At 42.1% G+C, this 21,424-nt stretch overlaps 1 protein-coding gene across 1 annotated transcript; it reads right to left on the reverse strand.

Annotated features, from left to right (window-relative positions):
• Nucleotides 1-6,787: 6,787 nt before the first annotated feature.
• Nucleotides 6,788-20,370, reverse strand: LOC308524139 (tripartite motif-containing protein 5-like; the record flags this gene model as incomplete). Its single annotated transcript, XM_081098287.1, has 8 exons — nucleotides 20,307-20,370; nucleotides 15,974-16,456; nucleotides 14,989-15,084; nucleotides 14,462-14,692; nucleotides 9,227-9,249; nucleotides 7,927-8,027; nucleotides 7,628-7,654; nucleotides 6,788-7,362 (listed from the first exon to the last, which is right to left on the reverse strand). The coding sequence occupies exons 2-8, from the start codon at nucleotides 16,406-16,408 to the stop codon at nucleotides 6,788-6,790; spliced, it is 1,488 nt and encodes a 495-aa protein (XP_080954413.1). The 5' UTR covers nucleotides 16,409-16,456; nucleotides 20,307-20,370.
• Nucleotides 20,371-21,424: the final 1,054 nt, after the last annotated feature.

Below are 21,424 nucleotides of genomic sequence, written 5' to 3' on the forward strand. Positions count from 1 at the left end.
TAAAATCTGTTAGGTCGGAGAGAGCCCAGGATCGGATACATGCAGACATGTGATGAGACAATGGACTCCCCCTGGAATTTCTCACAGATCAGCATGCCAGACACAGATACAGGCTTCTTCTCCCTGATCCACAATGACCCCCACACAGATACTGACTCATTCCTGAATACCTGGCTGACCCCTGCAGCTGAAACTTCCTCAACTGAATACCTCAGCTTATGTCCCCGCCCCTCACCCAACTGCAGTATAAAAAGAGCACCCCCCTCCCTATTGCTGTGAATCCACGTGCCCTGTCTTGGGGTACGTGGGTCTCCCGGGGACGCAGAAATAAACCTTTTCTTTTACTTTCTTTTCTGATTCACTGGAATCTCTATTTCTTGCGCCGCCTCCTGAGCCACCTAACCTAACAAAATCATGATCCATGATTTAGTCTGGGTACCTGCCCTTCATAATGCAGAGTATAATGGGAAGATAACCAGTGATAGAACTCCGATATTTGAGCTGAATGGTAGTATCTGTCCTTAGAATTTTAGGAAAAAATGTTCTTTTTAAATAGCAGCTAATAAAAACTTGTATTTAGAATTTTTTTTAACCAATTGAGAAATTTTTTCTACAACACCATTAAATCTGATCTAGCCCTTCAGTTAACCACCAGTTTTTGTTTCTGACCTAGAAACAAAAGCCTTCCAGACATAATGTGGTACATTTGTGGCAGTGACATGTTACCAGCAACTGGGAGGTGGGAAGAGGATGGAGGTTTAGAAAAGGTGCTCTTCAAGGGGAACCTTTCTCCGGAAAACACTCACACCTCCGTAAGTGTTGACTTTCACCACTTCTTTGGGAAACACTTGGACCTTTTGCACCATCAATCAAAGCAGAACTGAAAATATATCCAAATAAATTTTAAGTACAATGTATGCATTGCAAAGTATATAAGAAAAATAAAATGGCAATAAAATAAAAATAAGTGTAATTTTTTAAAAGCAGAACTGAAACATTTCTATTTCCTCTACATATTTTTGTACCCTATTATCAACCTTCTGAAAACATGTTTCAGATGCTGTAGCTATAAGTTGGTGGAAGCTCCAGACAAGGGTCCCTGACTGACAAGAGTGCAGAGCTGGGCAATCTCCACACATTAATTCACAGGAGACATGGGGGACATCTGAAATGTTGATGTCTTTTTAAGGAAAGCACAGGCATTTTAGTATTGTTTGTAACTATAGTTGAGTAAGGTAACCTTCTCTTAAAACTCTTCTTGATTCACATGTCTGTGAGGCAGGAGCTGGAATTTATATAGATGCATTTGGTGACCCATATTGACAGTTTACATTTCATGGGTACGAATGAATTCATTTCTAACAACACATAAACTCATGATGGTTTGCAAGTGCAAATGATAAGTGTGTAAATTTTGCACAAAGTGCATTCTGAGACCTTGAAATTTTTTTTCCTTTATCATTGTTGCAGATAAGCTGCCAGGTGGCACAGAGAATTAATCAGCTGGGCTCTCAGAGGATATTCAGAAAAGTAACCTTTAATTGCAGATGCATTAGTGCCATGACTCATGGGAGGCAGTCTCCAAATTCTAAGTGATGAATATGGATAAAGCTTTCCCTTCATACCCCTTAGTTCCTTTGTCCCCCAAATATGGATCAGGCTTCCTGACTTTTCTCGGGCTTTGTAACCTTCCCTGAGTTGGGATGGGGGAAGTGAGATTATACTCAGATACCTGTCTGCATCAGCGCTGCCAATCCCCTAAGGGGGTTGTATATGGTTCATGGTTTATGGCCTCTGTAAAATGGGACTATTTCGGGAAACAGGTTCTCCAATGCAGGACAGGCATTACAGATAAGAATGAGGTTTATCAGCAAGCAAGAGTGTGCATCAGAATGCAGGTTACTGGCACAGATTTAGGTAGCTCACCCTGTCCCCCACCAATGTATTATTTTCCATTTCATCATCACATCCTATCTAATAAAAGAGTAATATGCAAATTGACCATCACTCCAGCACACAAGATAGCCACCCCCATGTGGTCAAAGATGGCCCCCACAAGATGGCTGGAAATGGAGGGCAGTTGTGGGCAATCAGGCCAGCAGGGGAGGGCAGTTGGGAGGGACCAGGCCTGAAAGGAAGGGTAGTTAGGGGTGATCAGACCTGTAGGGGAGGGCAGTTAGTGGTGACTAGGCCTGCAGAGGAGGGCAATTAGGGGCAATTTGGATGGCAGGGGAGCAGTTAGGCATCAATCAGGCTGGCAGGGGAGTGGTTAGGGGGTGATCAGGCTGGTAGGCAGAAACAGTTAGGGGCAATCAGGAAGGCAAACAGGTAAGAAGTTGGGAGCCAGCAGTCCTGGATTGTGAGAGGGCAGTCAGACATCCCTCAAGGGGTCTTAGATTGGAAAGGGTGCAGGCTGGGCTGAGGGACACACACACACACAGACACAAACACCCCCCCCACACACACACACACCCATGCACTGGGCCTCTAGTAATAGTATAATTGAGTATTCCTTTCATCCAGCCTTACATCCCAAAACAATTAGATTAATGAAGGCAGGAAGGGACCTTCTTTATGTTATTTCTTATTGTGTCAGATTTGTTACAAAATATTGGTATATAGGGAATGATATTTAAATAGAAAGACATACAGTTATATTGCTATGGATATAATTTTAATTACATTGAACATGCTGATGATAATCATGCTTCTGTTCTATTGTTGGTGTTGCTGACAACATAACTGCTGTATTCATAAATCAAGCACAGCTGGTGTTGCTCAGTGGTTGAGCATCGACCCAGGAACCAGGAGGTCACCAGTTTCATTTCAGGTAAGGGCCCATGCCTGGGTTGTGGGCTTAATTCCCAGTATGGGGTGAGCAGAATGCAGTGGATCATTGATGTTTCTCTCTCATTGATGCTTCTATCTCTCTATCCCTCTAACTTCCTTTTTCTCTAAAAATTATTTAAAAAATATTTAAAAATCAATAAATCAAAAGGGTATTGTTAGCATTTATGTAAACTCTTTTAAGAAATTTTAACCAACAATTCTTCTCACATTCTGTTTTGTTCCTAAGATGTATTCAGATACCTACCTCAATGTCTGTTTTTTATCTACACCACCACACTCTAACCACATTACTGCCTGTGCCCTGTGCTATTTTCAGTCCAGAAACAGTTAAAAATCATAGATCTGAAGTCAGAGAATTTCTCCAACAGGAGATGTGGGGACTAAAGGGAACACAGAGCCCTGAGGAGAATGTATTATTCCCTGGGCCTCAGAACATAATATGCTGGGATGTGGACCACAGCACCGTGCTTGGCTGTGGAGATGGACTTTACGTGATGGGAGAAGGAGCATGGGTCATCCTGGTTTCCTATAGGCCTGGCAAGTTCTGTTTTTGTCACTGGTGTCTTTCCACATTAAATTTAATGTCTCAGAGGAAGTTCCCAGGACACCAGCACCACTCCCCCAGCCCTCCCAGCCCCTCTTGGGCTTCTGACTTCCTCAAACATTTTCCTGATTAATATTTTTATAATCTCTTCACAGACAAGCTCAAAGACATTAGGGCCCACTTGTAGCTGTTATCTTCAAATTATAGATTGGTCCCAGGCTTTACAACTCTAAGTGGCCCTCCCTCAACCTACAAAAAAATGTATACCGTATGCTGTGGTTTGAGTTTTGAAAGAAGGGATGTCTTGGGAGCTAAAAGGTGAAATCTGATAAATAGCCAGTTGCCATACTCCTTATTAACAAAAGGATTTTGTCCTTCTCATTCCAAGCTCTGCACCTCATAAAACATCTCACACAGGGCCTGGAGGGAACACAATAGTTCTCTGGGGCTTAGAATGTGGACTCAGATCAGAGATTCAAATGGAAGCAAGAGTAATATGATGAATATGGGATTGTGGGAGGCACACATCCTATCCTGCCTATATGCACGCCACATAAAAACACTCCATGTGTGGAGTCCTCCACTCCCCTTCAACTGTCACCAAGTTTTGTAGATCAAATGTAGACCTCACCAAAAATTACTCTACTGTGTATCTCTGCATTTACCACCAGACCCCAAATCATCCTGTTCTCTTTTATCCACTGTGAGAATGGAAAGTGGGACAAACACTTGGAAAAAAATATCTGGCTGTTTGTTATAGCATAAGATACATTGAACCTAAAAACCAGTAAATCTACATATACTACTTAATCATAAGCAAGAAATTGTCTGTATTGCAGAAGATTGGACTGGGATCCCACCAAGGCCTGCATGCACATTCACTGCAGATTCAACTCCCCGCCCTTTGACTGTGGGGAGAGGAGGAAGAACAGGCTTGTCTTCAGTCCTGGGGACTTCCCTAGTCTGTCAGCCCACTGGAGAGTGAGGCCAATAAAGAGAAAACAATAAAAAATAGTATGCCTGGTCTCTCTCTCTCTCTCTCTCTCTCTCTCTCTCTCTCTCTCTCTCTCTTCACCAGAGGCAGATCTTAAGCAGTCTTGACAGTCGTGTCAAAGACCTGAAAAATGTGGTATCTAAGCATCAGGTCTTTTTTTCTTTGTAACTACGGACTTCATTCTGAATTGGAGGACCAGAATTCCAATAACTGAAAATTCCCGGAGTTGATTTGTCAATAATTGAGAAGTATTGCTAGTAAGGCATAGCCCCAGGCACCATAGCAACGGAGAGTAAGGAAGGCAGAGGTCCAAGGGAAAATTTAGATCAACTTCACACAAACACACTGTAATATCCACCTTGCAATCCCTTGTTACATCAAAGATAATCCAAAGTGAGGAATTTAGATATTCCTGTGGCCATGCAGAGATGAGAGCAGATAATAATTGACAAGAGAGCCTATTTAATTGATTAGGTAATTCATTAATGTATTTATTTTAACTTTTACTTCTTTGAGGACAGATTTGGGAATAAAAATTCCAAAAGACAAGGGGATGGTGTGAATATTCATTGCCAAAATCATGCACCTATATCTTTGGAGAACTGGCTTTTCTCTTGTTCTTGAAAATTTGAACCTCACTGCAAAAGTAAGGCTGAACTTGGCAACAAAACACTGTTAAGAAATCCCACAATTGTACTTAAATCATTTCTGTGAATAATAAATTTTTTATTAAAAATTTTAATGTTGACATTGTTGCAGATAGACATCCCCCTGTAACCTCCTTTTCCCACATTAACCTTCTCCTGAACCCCCCTCCCTTGGTCTTCACAAGTCTTTTGTCCATGTCCATGGGATATGCATATATGTTCTTTAGATAACACCTTTACCTTCTTTATCCAGTCACCCCTCACCCACCTCCCCTCAGATACTGCCCAGTCTGTTCCTTTTTTCTGGTTCCATTTTGTTCATCGATTATCTTTTTCACTAGATTTCACAATTCTTTCATCAAGTTATTTTTATTTCTTAAATCAAAGCAAGAATAGTAAAGTTGAAAATAAACTAATATGTATTTTTAAAATCATTTATTTCAGTCACTGTGAGAGGCAAACAAAAATGAATCAACAGTATACTTGATGACTAATTATGTGCTAGCCATGAAAGAAATTACTGAAACTATTCTATGGTTTAATTTTCACAATAATACATCAGGTAAATTTCATATTATTTTACAAATGTGAAACTGAATTGTGTACAATTTAGATTATTTGATCAAGGGATCAAGGCTAATATGCAGTAACACCAGACTTAAAATAAAATTTTTACTCATACACACAGCCTTGTGTAACACTGGCAGAGCTGGAGTATTCTAGACAGCAGCACAGAGATACCTGGGATCTGAAACATGAGACTGGTCAAAACTGCCCAAGTACCCCTGAAAGCAAAACCTGTTTCATGACACACTGACAGTTTAGATTTCTCAGTAATTAGTGGAGAAATATTTATTCAGTTGAGACAGTTACATGTTATATACTTAATGACATTTTTCTTCTCACAGTGATACTAACTATGGTATGGTTTTATTACCAGGATTATTTAAAGAAAACAAATCAGCATTCAGGTATTTTATTCAAAATTTACTGTGCATATTTGGAGAAATTGGATGTGAACTCAGAAATGAGGACACAGAACTTACACTCTTAGTACATATTATTTATGATATTTTCTTATTGCCTGGCTGATGTTGCTCAGTGCTTGAGCATCGACCCATGTACCAAGAGGTTGCTGGTGCAATACCCAGTCACGGCACATTTCCTGGACACAAGATCAACCCTCAGTAGGTGGCATGCAGGAGACAGCCCTTCAATGTCTGTCTCTCATCAACGTTTCTATCTCTCTCTACCTCTCCCTTCCTCTCTCTCTAAGAAATCAATTAAAACCCCACATTTAATATCTTCTTCTTCACTTCTTGATGAATAACAAACATCATGGGTAAACAGACAGACCTCTGAGGATTCATTCTGTAGTGAATGACTTCTATTCAAGTCTTCAATAAAAGTTGTTGAAAAGCTTTCCTTCATCTTCTCAGGCAGGGGCAGAGGACATGGGATTGTAGAACTTGGTAGAGATGTTACCTCCATACATGTCTCTTTGTTATGAGGCATTAGTCATTTTCCATGAGATGATAAAACTGATGAATTAGGATTCTCTATGAATGCAAATAAGATTTTGGGAAAATATGGCATACGGCAAATTGTACACCTTATTGATGAATGAAGGGTGTTCACATGGGAAAAAAACAAGCCCGGAAAAGATAGTAAGAACAGTGCAGGTGAGCTCAGCTCATTAGATGCCCCCAAGGCAAGAGACACTCCAAAGAAGTGGGTGAAGGTGTAAGAGGTTTAAGAACCTGGAGAACACAGTGTCATTAAGGCAGGGCATTTCATAGGATTGAAATATGGAAACATTTTCTGAGAAAAGGAACATGAAGAGAATTTATAGATGAGAAACCCATGGTTAGTGACATTAAAAAATGAGACAGTGCCAGCATCATAGTCTAGGAAAACCCCAACACGACGGGGAGGAACACTCAGGTACAGGGTTAAGGTCATGGGGTCAGAGGAGGCAGAATCCACAAAAGCCTTATATTCAGAATGGTTCTGTAACCCTATAACCCAGTAGCCATATTTAGGTTGAAATATAGAGCAAACAGGCTGACTATTGTTAACTAGTTTTATAAAATCCATTCTATTGGAGTCAGGATATTTTTCTCCATATACCCCCATAATCCAGGCACGTTTCTGTGATACTTCCACCTCCCAGTAATGCTTCCCTGATGTGATAGAAGGTGATCCCAGGACACCAAAATCCACATTATCACCTCCGAGTAACCCAAAACGGGAAGGTCTCACTTGTCTCCGACCCACAGAAATGACAATATTTGATTTATCCGTGGGAGGATCCAGGGTCACGTGTTCTGTAGAAAAATTACAGGGTTGGGTGAGGAATTGGACATACTTTATTTGTGGCATTGTAAGACAGATATTGAGAATAAAGTGAGTGGGAAATGGGAAGCATTTGATTTGGTTCTTGAGGAGCAGTAAACACTGCAGAAATATAACATATATGTGGGTGTTGGGAGGGAAAACCTGAGTCGTTATATGAGAGACCTAGCAGAAAATGCAAAATTCTAAAAGAAAATGAGGACAAGGTGACTTTGTGATATTGTGATTTCTCCTTACCCCAGTAGCGTCGCACATCTGTGAGTTCTGAAATTAGAAAAAAATCCATAACATCAAATATAGGCAAAAAATTCTGCATCAACATCTATTTTCTCTGCAGATGAGGGAAAGACTGGGGTTTATGTAAGTTAGTACATGGAATAGGGATGAACAAGACAACTGACCACATTGAATATGCTCTTATAACCAGCATGTAATATTCGTTTTCCTAATTCTCTTCCAGCAACACCTAAAACCTGAACTTTAACCCCAACCATAAAAAAAATCTCACAGCCACCCATTGCTCTAGCATTCCTCACCAGTAAAGGCTTCCAGCACCCCTCTCAGGTCAGGAGCTTGGAACACTCTCCTTTGCTTCATGGGGAGAGTTTTTGGCTTCTTCAGAGTGAAGGTCTTACTCCTAGAGACAACAAAATAGATCCACACACCTCTGAATTTTTGTCTCTCCAAAACTACTGATTTTATCTACTCAACCCAAGGAGTACTTGAGTCCCATTCAAGGACCCCTGAGAAAGGAGAGAGTAGACTTCAGATCTTGGCACCAGAAGAAATGTGCTCAATCCACTTTCCCCGTTGACTGCTGTCTGCCCTTGGAAAGGCGCTGACCTCTCAGAAGTAGTTTATTCCTTTCACAGTGATAACTATCCTCTCTCTTTCTAACTCCTAAAAATCATATGAAATTATGTGCCATAGTGAATTTCTTTAAAATGCAAAATTTGGTACCTTGAAATAAATTAGTATAAGGAAACGTCGTGACATGGATGTAAATTCCCAGCAATATGACAAGAATGTGAGGATGCAGAACATGGTTCCTTACGTTTGAGATATATCAAGTGTGGAAATACTGTCTGGGAAGAACCAAGACCTTTAAATTCCACTGCCCAGTAGGAGGCCTCCAGAACTACATCTGAGATTTCAGGTTCTCTGAGAAAAAATACAACATTTGGAAAATAAGATATTATGAATGCTATACTACTAGTGGTCTGAATTTCATGTGTTTGGAATAGATTAATGCAGTCAAGTAGGTGTTCAAATTTAGACACAAAGATACTGCCCTTCCATTCAGATTTCAAAAGTGCATGACCAAGATGGATCAACTATTTTTCCCAAGGTCAAAATATTCCTTGATATTCAAGTCAGCTTTTGGAAAATAAAGAGAATCATATCTTCTATTCAGAGAGCAGAAATTTAAATATAAAGGAGTTGTCTCAAATTCTGAGTGCTTAGGAGGTAAAGAAGACATGACATTCCCATAGTCAATACATCACCTGTTACATGTGAAAATCTGAGTTAGATACAGGCATGCTGAATGCATAGAATGTATGAAGTCAGATGGGTCTGATCCTGCAACATCTTATGTTTAACTGCTACTAACCCAAACTTTGCAACTCCCCTCAAGTAAATTGCCTACCTAAAATCTGGTTCATTGTCAATAGGTATAGAATACACAAGCCATATTTGACAGAAATTTAAGATAAAACTACATCCAAATGTTTCTGCCCTGAGCAATATTTTATTCTTATTAATCACCAGGTATCATTAATGTCTTTAAACACTTTTTACAGCACAAAAAGACCATCGCTGGTCTCCCATACATACCTTTCCATAATGCCTTTCACATCCTAAGGAGGAAAGAGACACTATAAGTCATGAAGTAATAAGCTCTTTCACTAACAAAACTTCAACACATCTCCCCTCTCCACCCCCTGATCTGGTGGGAATAGAGATGGTCTGAATGTGAGAGCAGGTTAATAAAATGCCTAGTAAAGAAGCCACGGGAACCAGTAACTTAGGATATTTACTATGTATATTACTTTTCAACAAACAAATTACCTCCTCTTTTCTACACCTTCGTCCATGTTACCAATATCCACTTGGTCACTATTTTAAACACTACAATATTTACTGTGTTTCAGGGTCTAAACAGTTTATTCCATATTGCTAACTATTTTCAGTCATCTGACCTTGTTTCTCATCACAGGTTTCTCCTTGTTACATCCTCTTTCTAAAATCGATAAACATATATTTTTTTAAAAAAGTCACCTCAAGGCTGGTAGGAGGGAAAAATGAAACTGGCTGGTACCACACCCACATGTGAACATTATAAAATGGGACCCCAACTCAGCCTGAGAGGCAGTCCCACACACTGATGTGCCAATGGCAATCAAGGCTCAACTACAACAAGAAAGCATGCACACCCCAAACGTGAGACACCCCTAGAGAACCTGGTTCAGCTGAACACAAGCTGCATCACTGGGCCCCAAGGGAAGCCTATGACATAAGGCCACTCTGCCAAGGCTGGGAGATGTGGCAGATATACCAAACACAGAAATAAACATAGGAAGGCAGCCGAATGAGGAGACAAAGAAACATGTCCCAGATGAAAGATCAGGAAAAAAATTTCCGAAAAATCACTAAACAAAATGGAGGCAAGCAATTTACAAAATGCAGAATTCTAAATACTGGTTATAAGAACGCTCAAGGAACTTAGGGAAAGAATAGATTATTTGACTGAGAACTTCAACAAAGAGAGAGGAAACATAGAATGGAGATAGAAAGCATAAAAAACACCCAGTGAGAAATTAAAAAACACAAAGAAAAAAAGTCTTAAAAGTGGCAAGAGAAAAGCAGTTAGTTACCTATGAGGGGGCTCCCTAAGAATCCTAACTAATTCCTCAACTCAAACTTTGCAGGCTAGAAGGGAGTGGCATGAAATATTCAAAGTGATGGAAAGCAAACACCTACAACCTAGATTATTCTACCCAGCAAGACTATTTATTATTATTATTGTCATTACTAGAGGCCCCATGCACAAAAATTTGTGCACTGGCGGGGGGTGAGGGGGAGTGTTCCTCAGCCCCACTTGTACCCTCTCACAGTCTGGGACCCCTAGGAAGATAACGACCTGCTGGCTTAGGCCTGCTCTCGGGTGGCAGAGGGCAGGCTCAATCCCTAGGTGCAGCCCCTGGTCGGGCTCAGAGCAGGGTCAATAGGGGAGTTGGGGCACCACCCCCGTCATGCACAGAGCAGGGCAGATCAGGAGGTTGCGATGCCACCCTCAGTCATACTCAGGGTTGGGCGGATTGGGGGGTTAGGGTGCCACTCCCTGTCACACTCAAGGCAGGGTCAATGGGGAGGTTGCAGCGCCACCCCCTGTCACACACAGAGCAGGGCAGATCAGGGGGTTGTGGTGCCTCCACTGTCACATACAGAGCCAGTTGATCAGGGGGTTGGTGTGCTGCCCCCTGTCATGCACATAGCAGGGCCCATCAGGGGGGTTTGGGCTCCGTACACTGTCACACACAGAGCAGGGTCGGTCATGGGGTTGGGGAGCTCCCCCCATCACCCACAGAGCAGGGCCGATCAGGGGGTTGGGGAGATCCCCCCTGCCATGCACAGACCAGAGCGGATCAGGAAATTGCGATGCCACCCTAAGTCACGCTCAGGGTAGAGCCGATTGGGGGGTTGGGGCGCCACCCCCTGTCATGCTGAAGGCAGGGCCGATGGGGAGGTTGCAGCTCTACCCTGTCACACACAGAGCAGGGCCGATCAGGGGGTTGGGGAGCTCCCTCCTCTCAGGCACAGAGCAGGGCCGATCAGGGGGTTTGGGCGCTGCCCCCTGTCATGCTGCTCCAGGGGCCAGGAGGCCTCGCGGCTCCGCTGATCCCAGTGCTGGGAGGCCTTGCGGCTCTGCTTGACACCAGGGCAGTGAGGCCTCGCTGCTCAGCTGATCCTGGTGCTGGGAGGCCTCATGGCTCCGCTTGACACAGGGGCAGTGAGGCCTCGCTGCTCCGCTGATCCCGGTGCTGGGAGGCATATTACCCTTTTACTATATAGTATAGAGGCCTGGTGCACGGGTGGGGGCCGGCTGGTTTGCCCTGAAGGGTGTCCCAGATCGGGGAGGGGGTTCCGCTTGGGTGCCTGGCCAGCCTGGATGAGGGGATGATGGCTATTTGAAGCTAGTCACAGCCCTTTCAGGGTGGGGGTCCCCACTGGGGTGCCTGGCCAGTCTGGGTGAGGGGCTGAGGGCTGTTTCAGGCTGGCAGGTGACTGAAGCTCCCAACCTCTCTTTTATTTCTTTTTTCTTTTTTATTCTGGGATTTTATTTACCTTCTATGGCTGTCACTGGAGCTGAGAGCCATCTTTAGCTCTGAGGCTCGGCTCCATCTCTGAGACCTTGGCTGCTGAAAGCAGATTTCTGGGCTTTGTTTACCTTCTGTATTTGAAACTTTGTTGCGACTCCAACTCTGAGATCCCGGCTGACTGAAAGCAGGTTTCTGAGGTTTTGTTTAGCTTCTATATTTGTAACAATGTTTCTTAGAGAGCAGCTGAGAGGCCGGCAGCGGCAGGCGGGGAACCTGGCTTCCTCCGTCACTGGAGCAAGCAAGCCTCCCTGTTCGCATCAGCTGCCTGGCTGCCGGCCGCCATCTTGGTTGGGGGTTAATTTGCATATCTTGCTGATTAGGCAATGGGAAGGGTAGCGAAGTTACAGCTGATTACCATGTTTCTCTTTTATTATATAGGATTATTATTAGCAAGGCTATCATTTAAAATTGAAGGAGACATAAAGAGCGTCCTAGATAAGAAAAAGCTCAAGGAGATAATCACCACCAAATCAGTATTATAAGGAAGGTTAAAGAGACTTAAGAAAAAGAGAAAATAAAAAGCAAAAATGTAAAGAAGAAAATCATCATGATGTAGAACACATGACCAACATTGTCAACCATCTCCACCTAACAAATAAAGACCCTTTCACCCAATCAATACACACTTCAAGTTGTTTTCAAATTCACATAACAAATATGGACATATAAAATTTTAGTAGAAAAAGCAAATCAACACATCTATAAGGTTGAAATGATAAAACATATGCTTTCTGATTAGAACTGAATTAAATTTAAAATATGTAACAAAAAAAAGTGAAAAATCACCAGGTGTTTGTACATTAAACAACACCAACTCAAATATTCCAAAGGTTAAGATAAAAACAACAAAGAAAATTTGAAAAAAAGTTAAACTGATTCAAAATAACAAGGCCCAGCAGGTGGAGCTCAGTGCTTAAGGGCTGACCTATGAACCAGGAGGTCAATGTTCAATTCCCAGTCAGGGCACACACCAGGTTTGCAGGCTCCATCTCCAGTAGGGGGCATGCAAGAGATAGCTGATCAATGATTGTCTCTCATCATTGATGTTTCTATCTCTCTCTCTCCCTCTCAATTTCTCTCTGAAATCAATAGAAAACAAACAGATAAGTAAATAATACAAATGTCTGGAATACAGCTAAAACAATGCATTTATAACAGTAAAAACTGTAAGAGAAAAGACTGTCAATCAGGGGTCAAAATTCCTACTTTAAGCCTTGGGTGGTATAGCTCAGTGGTGAGAGTGTTGTCCCCAGAACCAAAGACTCCCACATTCAATTTCTGGTGAAGGGCCTGTACCTGTGTTGCAGGTTTGATCCCTGGCCTCCTTTGGGGTGTGTGTCGGAGGCAACCAATGAATGTGCCTCCCTCACTTGATGTTTCTCTCTCTCTCTCTCTCTCTCTCCCTCTTCCTCCTTATCTGCTTCCCTCCCTCTCTTTCACTCTTTCTAAAAATTAATGGAAAAAATATCCTAGGGTGAGGATTAACAAAATGAAATAAACAAAAATATCTCACTGTAAGAAATTAGAAAAAGAAGAACAAATTAAATACAGTGCACACACTCAGAAACACATGCACACTTTCATATATGAATGTGCATTTACATATACACACACCAAGGATACTATATAAGTGAGAGCAGAAACCTGTGATATAGAAAGCTTAAAAGTAAATAAATAAATTAATTAATTAATAGCAGTAAAATTTATTCTTAAAAAACATCAATGAGCCCTGGGTGGTTTGGCTCACTGGATAGAGCGTTGCCCTGTGGCCTGAAGGGTCCTGGGTTCAATTACGGTCAAAGGCATATGCCCAGGTTGCAGGATCAATCCCCAGTAGGGGTGTGCAGGAGGCAGTCGATCAATGATTCTCTCTTATCATTGATGTTTCTATCTCTCTCTCCTTCTGCTTTCCTCTCTAAAATCAATAAAAATATATTAAAAAAAAAACAAAGAAAAATCAGTGACCTTAACCAATGATAACTAACTTGGCCAAAAATAATCACAAAATCAGGAATAAAAGGAGCCATTACTATTAGTATTGTAGAAATGAAAAATATTCTAATAAATTATAATGATTAATTTCATGCTTATGAATCTGACAACTTAAAATGGACAAATTTCTATAAAGATGTACATTATCCAGAACCGACTCAAGAAATATATATATAAAAAAAACACTGAGAAAACCTAATACAAGTAAAAAAAAATATTTTAAACTTTGCCATTAACATAAAGGTTCAGAGTGAGATGGTTTCACTGGTGAATCTATTGAATAATTAAAAAATACATAATGCCAATTCATCACAATTATTTATTCAGAAAATTCAGAAAGAACAGAAAAATTTCAACTTATTCTAAAAAGAAAAAGAACAAGTCGTGGATCATGAAGAGATACCTGAATGAAGTTCTAGGTAGATCACAAATACAGGTGCCTACAGAATACAAGGAATCTTCTCTTCACAGTCAATTTTGTACTTTAATTGATACATTAATAAGAACCAGATTTTTCCTTGTTATTCATGCATTCAACAATTTCAATAACCTCTGAAACAGATGCAGGGAAGGGTCACAGCAAGACCAATGGAACCTCAGTGGCAACACCACAAACAACACAGCCACACAGCAGAGAAGGAAACTTAGTCTTAATTTTCCTTAAGTTCAGATGCTGGGGCTTATTTCTAAGTCTTACCTGCAGCATCTCTACTGCTGACCCCTGCAACCGATGCTCCAGATCTGAGATGAGATCTCTCAGCAAATTCCTCTGCTGGGTCAGCTCACTCTTAGCCTGAGCCAGGTCAATGAGATTCTCTACCGCCTCCTTCTTCAGCCTTTGCAGCTCCTTTTGCTCCACACTGGTGAAGATACCCCTCAGTTGTTTAAAGTAATTTTGGAAACTTTTCAGCTCATTTTCTATTTGATCCTTCAGGAGTGAGAAAGAAAGACATGGAATAAGGTTATCAAGCAGACTGGGAGCCAGAAAAGAAAGTATCTGAATTGGATGTTCTCAGAGGGAATGGAAATGGAAGCAGAGGAGCATTAATTTGTGACATGCTTATTTCCAGCCCTATCCCTACCAGGGAAAGGATAAAGAATGGCTGATCAATGACTCTGGACATATCAACTGTCAGAAAACAAGAAGGAAGGGAGCTCCTTGTGACTAAAACACAAAGTCCTGCCCAGATTCTTGGTTAATTACCAGAAAGAGTCTCCTCCTACCTTCTTGGAAGTTCCCTCTTCTTCAAGGTCATCATCCAATTTTTCAGCTTTCTGCTGCTCTGCCTTCAGCCTGTCCAGAGCTGCCTGGAGCTTTTCCTATGGGAGAGGAATCACTTCAGGGTTAAGCTATGGGCTCTCTCCTCATCAGAAGAGAGGATTAATGGGAAGAAATCAGGGTCATCTCTAAAGAAACTGTAAAATGACCATTAGAATCTGTGATTAGAAGGATACATGAAGTGGTTATATGTTCTTTAAAACTCAGATGATAGAAGTCACCATTACTATATCAAGAGAAGACTGGTTCTCTTTGCCCTAGAACAATGGTTCTCAACTTGTGGGTCGAGACCCCTTTGGGAGTCGAACGACCCTTTCACAGGGGTCACCTAAGACCATCGGAAAACACATATATAATTACCTATTGTTTTTGTGATTAATCACTATGCTTTAATTACGTTCAATTTGTAACAATGAAAATACATCCTGCATATCAGATATTTACATTATGATTCATAACAGTAGCAAAATTACAGTTATGAAGTAGCAACAAAAATACTTTTATGGTTAGGGGTCACCACAACATGAGGAACTGTATTAAAGGGTCATGGCATTAGGAAAGTTGAGAACCACTACCCTGGAAGAAAATACTTGATCCTGTAGTAAAGAAAGAACTTAGGTCTCCATCCACCCAGCTGCCCAGTCACTCCTCATGTCTAAAGAGATGATGACAGCTTTGCTTGTGCACAAAACCTCTACCTATTAGCACAAGGTCTGAAAATACCTACTCTCTTTTAGAGTCTGCTCATCATATGTAATTGTGTGGAATGTATCGAAAGGCCCTTCAGGCCTTGGAAGGTGAACATAGGAAGAAAAGTGATCATAGGCCTCAGGACTGTGGTGGCAAGATAATTACAGTGAAATACAAAAGTTGAGATTTCCCATCAAGTGCTATTTTCTGCCCTGTCTTTCCTCCATCCCAGTCTGTTACCTTGTACTTCTGGGCAATCTCCTCCATGAGGAAGGTGTGGTGACCACGGTGCTCTCGAGACCGCTCACAAAGCCAGCAAATGATTTTCTCATCCTCCTGGCAGAAGAGCAGGAGTTTTTCCCCATGGCGCACACAGAGATCTGTCTTTTGCTCCTCCTGTGGGCTCAACTTGACCTCCCTAAGCGCCTCCACAATGTTGGCCACATGTCGATTGGGACGCATGTTCTCAGGCTGGTAACTGATCCTGCACACAGGGCAGCTGGTCTCTCCTTGGCAGATCATGGACTCTCTGTTGTGTGCAGTGATGCAGGCTTGGCAAAATGTGTGCCCACAGTCCAGGCTCATGGGTTCTGTTAGCAGTTCCAGGCAGATGGGGCAGGTTACCTCCTTCTTCATGTTCACCACGATTCCTGAAGCCATCGCAGCTGCTCCCATGCTCGTTTCTCTCTTGATCTGAGGCTTCTGTTCCTCACTGATCTCTGCCTGATTGGAAACATTAATGGGGGCAGAGTAAGAATGGTAGGAATAAATGTTGCTAATTGTGTAGAAATGAAGGATGGAGCAAAAACGGATGTAAAAGGACAAAAAAGGAAAAGTAGAGAGACAAGGCAAGGAGCATGGTGACCTAGAAAAAAAGACTATTTGTACCAATATTATTTATTTTAATATTTTTGTTAGTCTTCACTTGAGGATTTTTTTGCCATTGATTTTTAGACAGAGTGGAAGGTAGGAAGGGGTAGAGAAAGAAAGAGAGAGAGAGAGAGAGAGAGAGAGAGAGAGAGAGAGAGAGAGAGACAGACAGACAGACAGACAGACATGAATTTGAAAGAGACAGATAAATTGGTTGTCTGCCACTGGTACACAAATCTGGGTGGTGATGAAACTTGCAACCCTGGTAAGTGTCCATGACCCTTCCATGCACAAGCCAACACTCCAACCACTGAGAAATTCCAGCCAGGCACATAAGAGTTTTAAATACTTTTATTTAAGATTTTCATCTGTGCAATGGTTGTTATTGTCATTTACTCTTACTAAACCAAAGATGACCTGAGGCGTTTTTACAAAGAAAAAATGTTTGTGTGACCCAGCATCTCTCCAGCTTAATCTTTCCTATACCAAACACATCTCCAAACCACGTTTGGGTCTGGGCTTTTATACCTGTTCTTTCATCAGGCATTGCTACCCTGGTATCAGTAGGACTCACTTTCATCCTTCCGTTAACAATCTCTTTCCATGTTCCTTTATCAGAAAGACCTGCTCTGGGTATCATGCCTAAACTGGCAGTCAGACATCCCTCTTGCAATCCAGGACCACTGGCTCCTATTCGCTCATCTACCTGCCTGCCTGATCGCCCCTAACCACTCTACCTGCCTGCCTGATTTCCCCTAACCACTCTGCCTGCCTGCCTGAAGCCCATAACTGCTCCACTACCTGCCTAATTGCCTCTAAGTACTCTTCCCTGCTGGCCTGATCTCCCCTAACTGCTCTCTCCTGCCAGCCTAATCACCCTTACGTGCTCTCCCCTGCTGGCCTGATTGCCCCTAAGAGCTCTCCCCTGGCAGCCTGATCGGCCCTAACCACCTCTGCCTTGGCCCCCACCACCATGGCTTTGTCTGGAAGGACGTCTGGAAGGACATCCAGAAGATTTCTGGTCTATCCATTCTAATTAGCATTTACCCTTTTATTAGTATAGATAATATGTGACAATGTGTTTGTGTAAATGTCATGAGCAAACCCTTTATCAGATGTGTACATAAAGTTAGTGAGTGACTTACGGAGACCATTTATTTTCAAAACAGAGTTGCAATGATCCTAATGTATTCAGGGTCCCCCTTCCTACCTTACAGGGTTAATTAAAGACAAAATAGGTAACTTAGGAGGTTCTGGGGAGTCTTGTTGGATAAATAGTACAATTTCATGTTTGCCTGGAAATATGCCAAAAATATGGACAGGAGCCTAATGGTGTGTATGTATATTGATGATGGGGAGGGAGATAGCATAAAGATGTTCATAGGATCACACAAGTCACATATCTGAAAAAATAGAAACACAGATGAAGTAAATATCAGTCTTGCAAAAGAAATCTCAAAATATTAGGCAAGATCATTCAACTAATTTTTCATCACTATGAATTACATGCTAACAACTAAACTAATACCCACACACAGAAATGAGTCTAAACAGAGAGTTTAAGCCACTGTGACCCTGACATCTACCTGGAAAGTAACAGTAAATTAAGTCATATGTATATACAAGCTGATGTGAAAAACACTACTAGAGAGATGTGCATGTTGTTGGGAAATCAAATTATTGGGGCAGATAACGGGTTGTCCAGCAATTCAGACTGAAATACCTAAGGGCTGAACTGAAACCTGAGGAAGATGAAGGAAGTAAGGCATATGGGAGAGAAAAGAAAATTATTTTGTAAAGGAAATGACCCGTCAATTGAAGATGCACCACATTGTCTGAGATGGAAAATGCCAGTGTGGCTCGTGTGAGAAAACTGCTAGGCCTCCTGAATCACATGAGCCTGCAGTGACCTATGGCACTTAGTGAATTAGGTAACGTTTAGAGCTGAGAGCAAAAGTAATCACCAGTGTTGGGTGTGGAGTAATCGATGGATCCAGTGGAGGATTGGAAAGATGAGTTGGATGCACATACAGTTGCTCAGGGGAGAGATGATGATAGCTTTCAGGACAAGAAGATGAAGGACATGGAGAGCAGGTGATGAGTAAGACATAGGATGAGTTAAGAAGAATGGATTGGAAGTTATGTTAGATTATGGAGAACAAAAGGTTAACATCAGGCCTGGATTCTTTCTTCCTTGAATGGCAATATTGGATAAGTTTTCTAATTTGTTCTTTTGTTATTTTTGTCTGGAAAACTCATGAGGCCATAATAAAGTGGAAGATCAGCTTCCTTAAAAGGCCAGATTGTTGATAGCAAAATTAGCCTGATGTGGAAAGTGCGTTTGGATTTAGGAGAATTTCATATAGACCCCAAATGCCAGTTAATATGCTTAGGTTTCATTTTTCATAAGGGGATTGTGACTTTTATAACCACCTGTGTATCTTTATAGCCCTTGGATGCTATGCCTATGGGCTTTCACAATGTAATTTTCCCTCTCTAGCTCTAGGCTTACTTAAACTGTAGTGGTTTCACAGACATCTACTAAGTCTGGCTTCTTAAAAGTCTGAGATGACAGAAATAAAGTACCTCCCATAGCACTGTGAAGAACGCCACTAATAGCTTCCCTAAGGCAGCCAATGTCAGCATGCCCTGCCTCCTGTCCTGTATCCTCAGCTCAGCTAAGTGACCCAGACAGCTTATATCTCACAGGTCACAAGATGGTAATGACCATCCAAATTGCAAAGGATGCTGGTCAAAGAGGTGTGGACAAAAAGGACCACATGCTAACCTATGTAACTCAGGAAAGGCCTGTGTGGTAGCTTTGCAAATTCAGAGACCTAAAATAACCACAAAGAATGGTTTGAAATTTAAAAAAAAAATTAAATAAAAAAGCATTTTTGTTGGTTAGTCATATCCTAGGCTGGCCTTTTTGCCTGACAAAGTCAATCTTTACTTTAACTGAGCCTGTCTATTGTCCTTTTGCACCTATAATAACATAGAGTTGGAATGTCCAGGTAATTTCCTTTTTTTCTGGACCCCTCAAAGCACATACACCACAGTACAGAGACCACAGATACCCTCATTGTTATTGAGTTAATTGTTACAGTTAACTATCCTACACCCACCTAAGTAAAAGTGGAATATGTCTATTATTTTACTTTTTATCCAACCCCAGGGTTCTGTACCCTCCCCTCTTTCCTTTCTTCTGCCTCAGCCTCACTAATCTATCATCAATGGATTCCATATAACATACTTATATCTTCTCTTTTGATTCTAATCCTATATAATAAAAACCCAGCGACCGAACAGCAGAAGGAACAGAACAAACAGAACTACCCTGGCACCTTGCCTCTGGCTGGCACCACCCCCAAGTGGCCCTCACACCTTGATCTGGGGCAGGGCCTTTCGGCAAACCCCCTGTGGCCCTTTGCCCCACCTGACCCCAACCCGGATTGGCCTCCATTGGGGAGGGCTGGCTGGACCCACCAGTGCATGAATTCATGCACCAGGCCTCTTGTGTATAATATAAGATGCAAAACTACCATTCTCTAGAGCATTATCTCAATCCATTGAGATTCTGCTCCCAGCAATTGTGGGCAGTTTGGCTTAAATAAATACACAAAACTTCCTCACAGGCTTGAATGTTTCTTAAGTTACCAGAGGGTATCACGGAGCGGTAACACAGTGATGCTCACTCTCCCACCTGGACTCGGTATGGCCCTGCGGCTATAGTCTAGGATCAGGAGCTCTCTCAGGAACTTCAAGTACATGGGACTATGAAGCAATAAAGAAAGAAAAGGTCTCAGTAGATATTCATGTCATGATGGTTGCCAAAGTTTGGTGGTAAAAAAATGATCTGAGTATCAGTTAATAAATTTTCCCTTTGCTCTCTTCTCTGAAGGGAAAAAACTGTAAAGACTGCATGGAGAGGAATTCGACTTGCTAACAGTGTCTACTAGTGCCATGGTCATCATACGTGAAGGGAACCTGATAAAGAATGAGGCTGAAGGAGAACAGACGTGTTTTCCAGCTAGTGGTCCAGGTACTAAAAACAGCCCAGAGGCCACATGCAGTTAGCCTCTGGCTGCAGGATCAGGGATAGACATTCTATCAGGGTAGATGTCATTTAATATCTATCCCTGGTTTATCATTTCCAGCATTTATGATCCAAATTTGGGGTAGGAGCCTCCAATTATTTTGTGTCTCATCCATGACCCAACCAATCCTGAGATCTACCAGGAGACTGTAGAGGAGGGAGGAGCAGGGTATGCATTTTCCCTTGGGGCTACAAGGAGCTAAGGTCAAAGCAGCTGCTGTCACAGGACACAGAAGAGGAAAGTACAGAGGAGCTTGAGTCCTCACACATGGAGTTTGACCCTGCAATACCTACGCAGTGACTAGGGTTCCACAGAAGGCAGGGAGATAGATATGGGAACAGGAGTAGTGTCTGCGCTGGAAGGATATCACACATGTGAAGCCCATCCTTGAGGACTTAGGGGTTTGTGCCCCACATGAGGCTCTCTGGGGACCTGCATCAGAAACTTGAATCCACAGAGTGTCTGCCTTCAAAAACCAACAAGGTTTGTGTCCAGAAGAACCCTAGGGGTGTAGGGTACAGGATATTCCTCTTTTAAAGGGCAGGTGCCCAGGACTTAAAGGTCTTTTAGGACTTGCTCCATGACCCACGCAAAAGCAGACTTTTGAGAAGTGCCTACCTAGACCATGTGTGAAGGAGATCCCTTTCCTGGGAAGAAGTGGAAGCCTATTGGACTCACCTGAGTCAGAGACTCAGGGGTTGGGGCAACACTGATGCTCCACCCC

Source organism: Myotis nattereri (assembly GCF_964212035.1).
Source record: "Myotis nattereri genome assembly, chromosome: 9".
Lineage (NCBI taxonomy): Eukaryota > Metazoa > Chordata > Mammalia > Chiroptera > Vespertilionidae > Myotis > Myotis nattereri.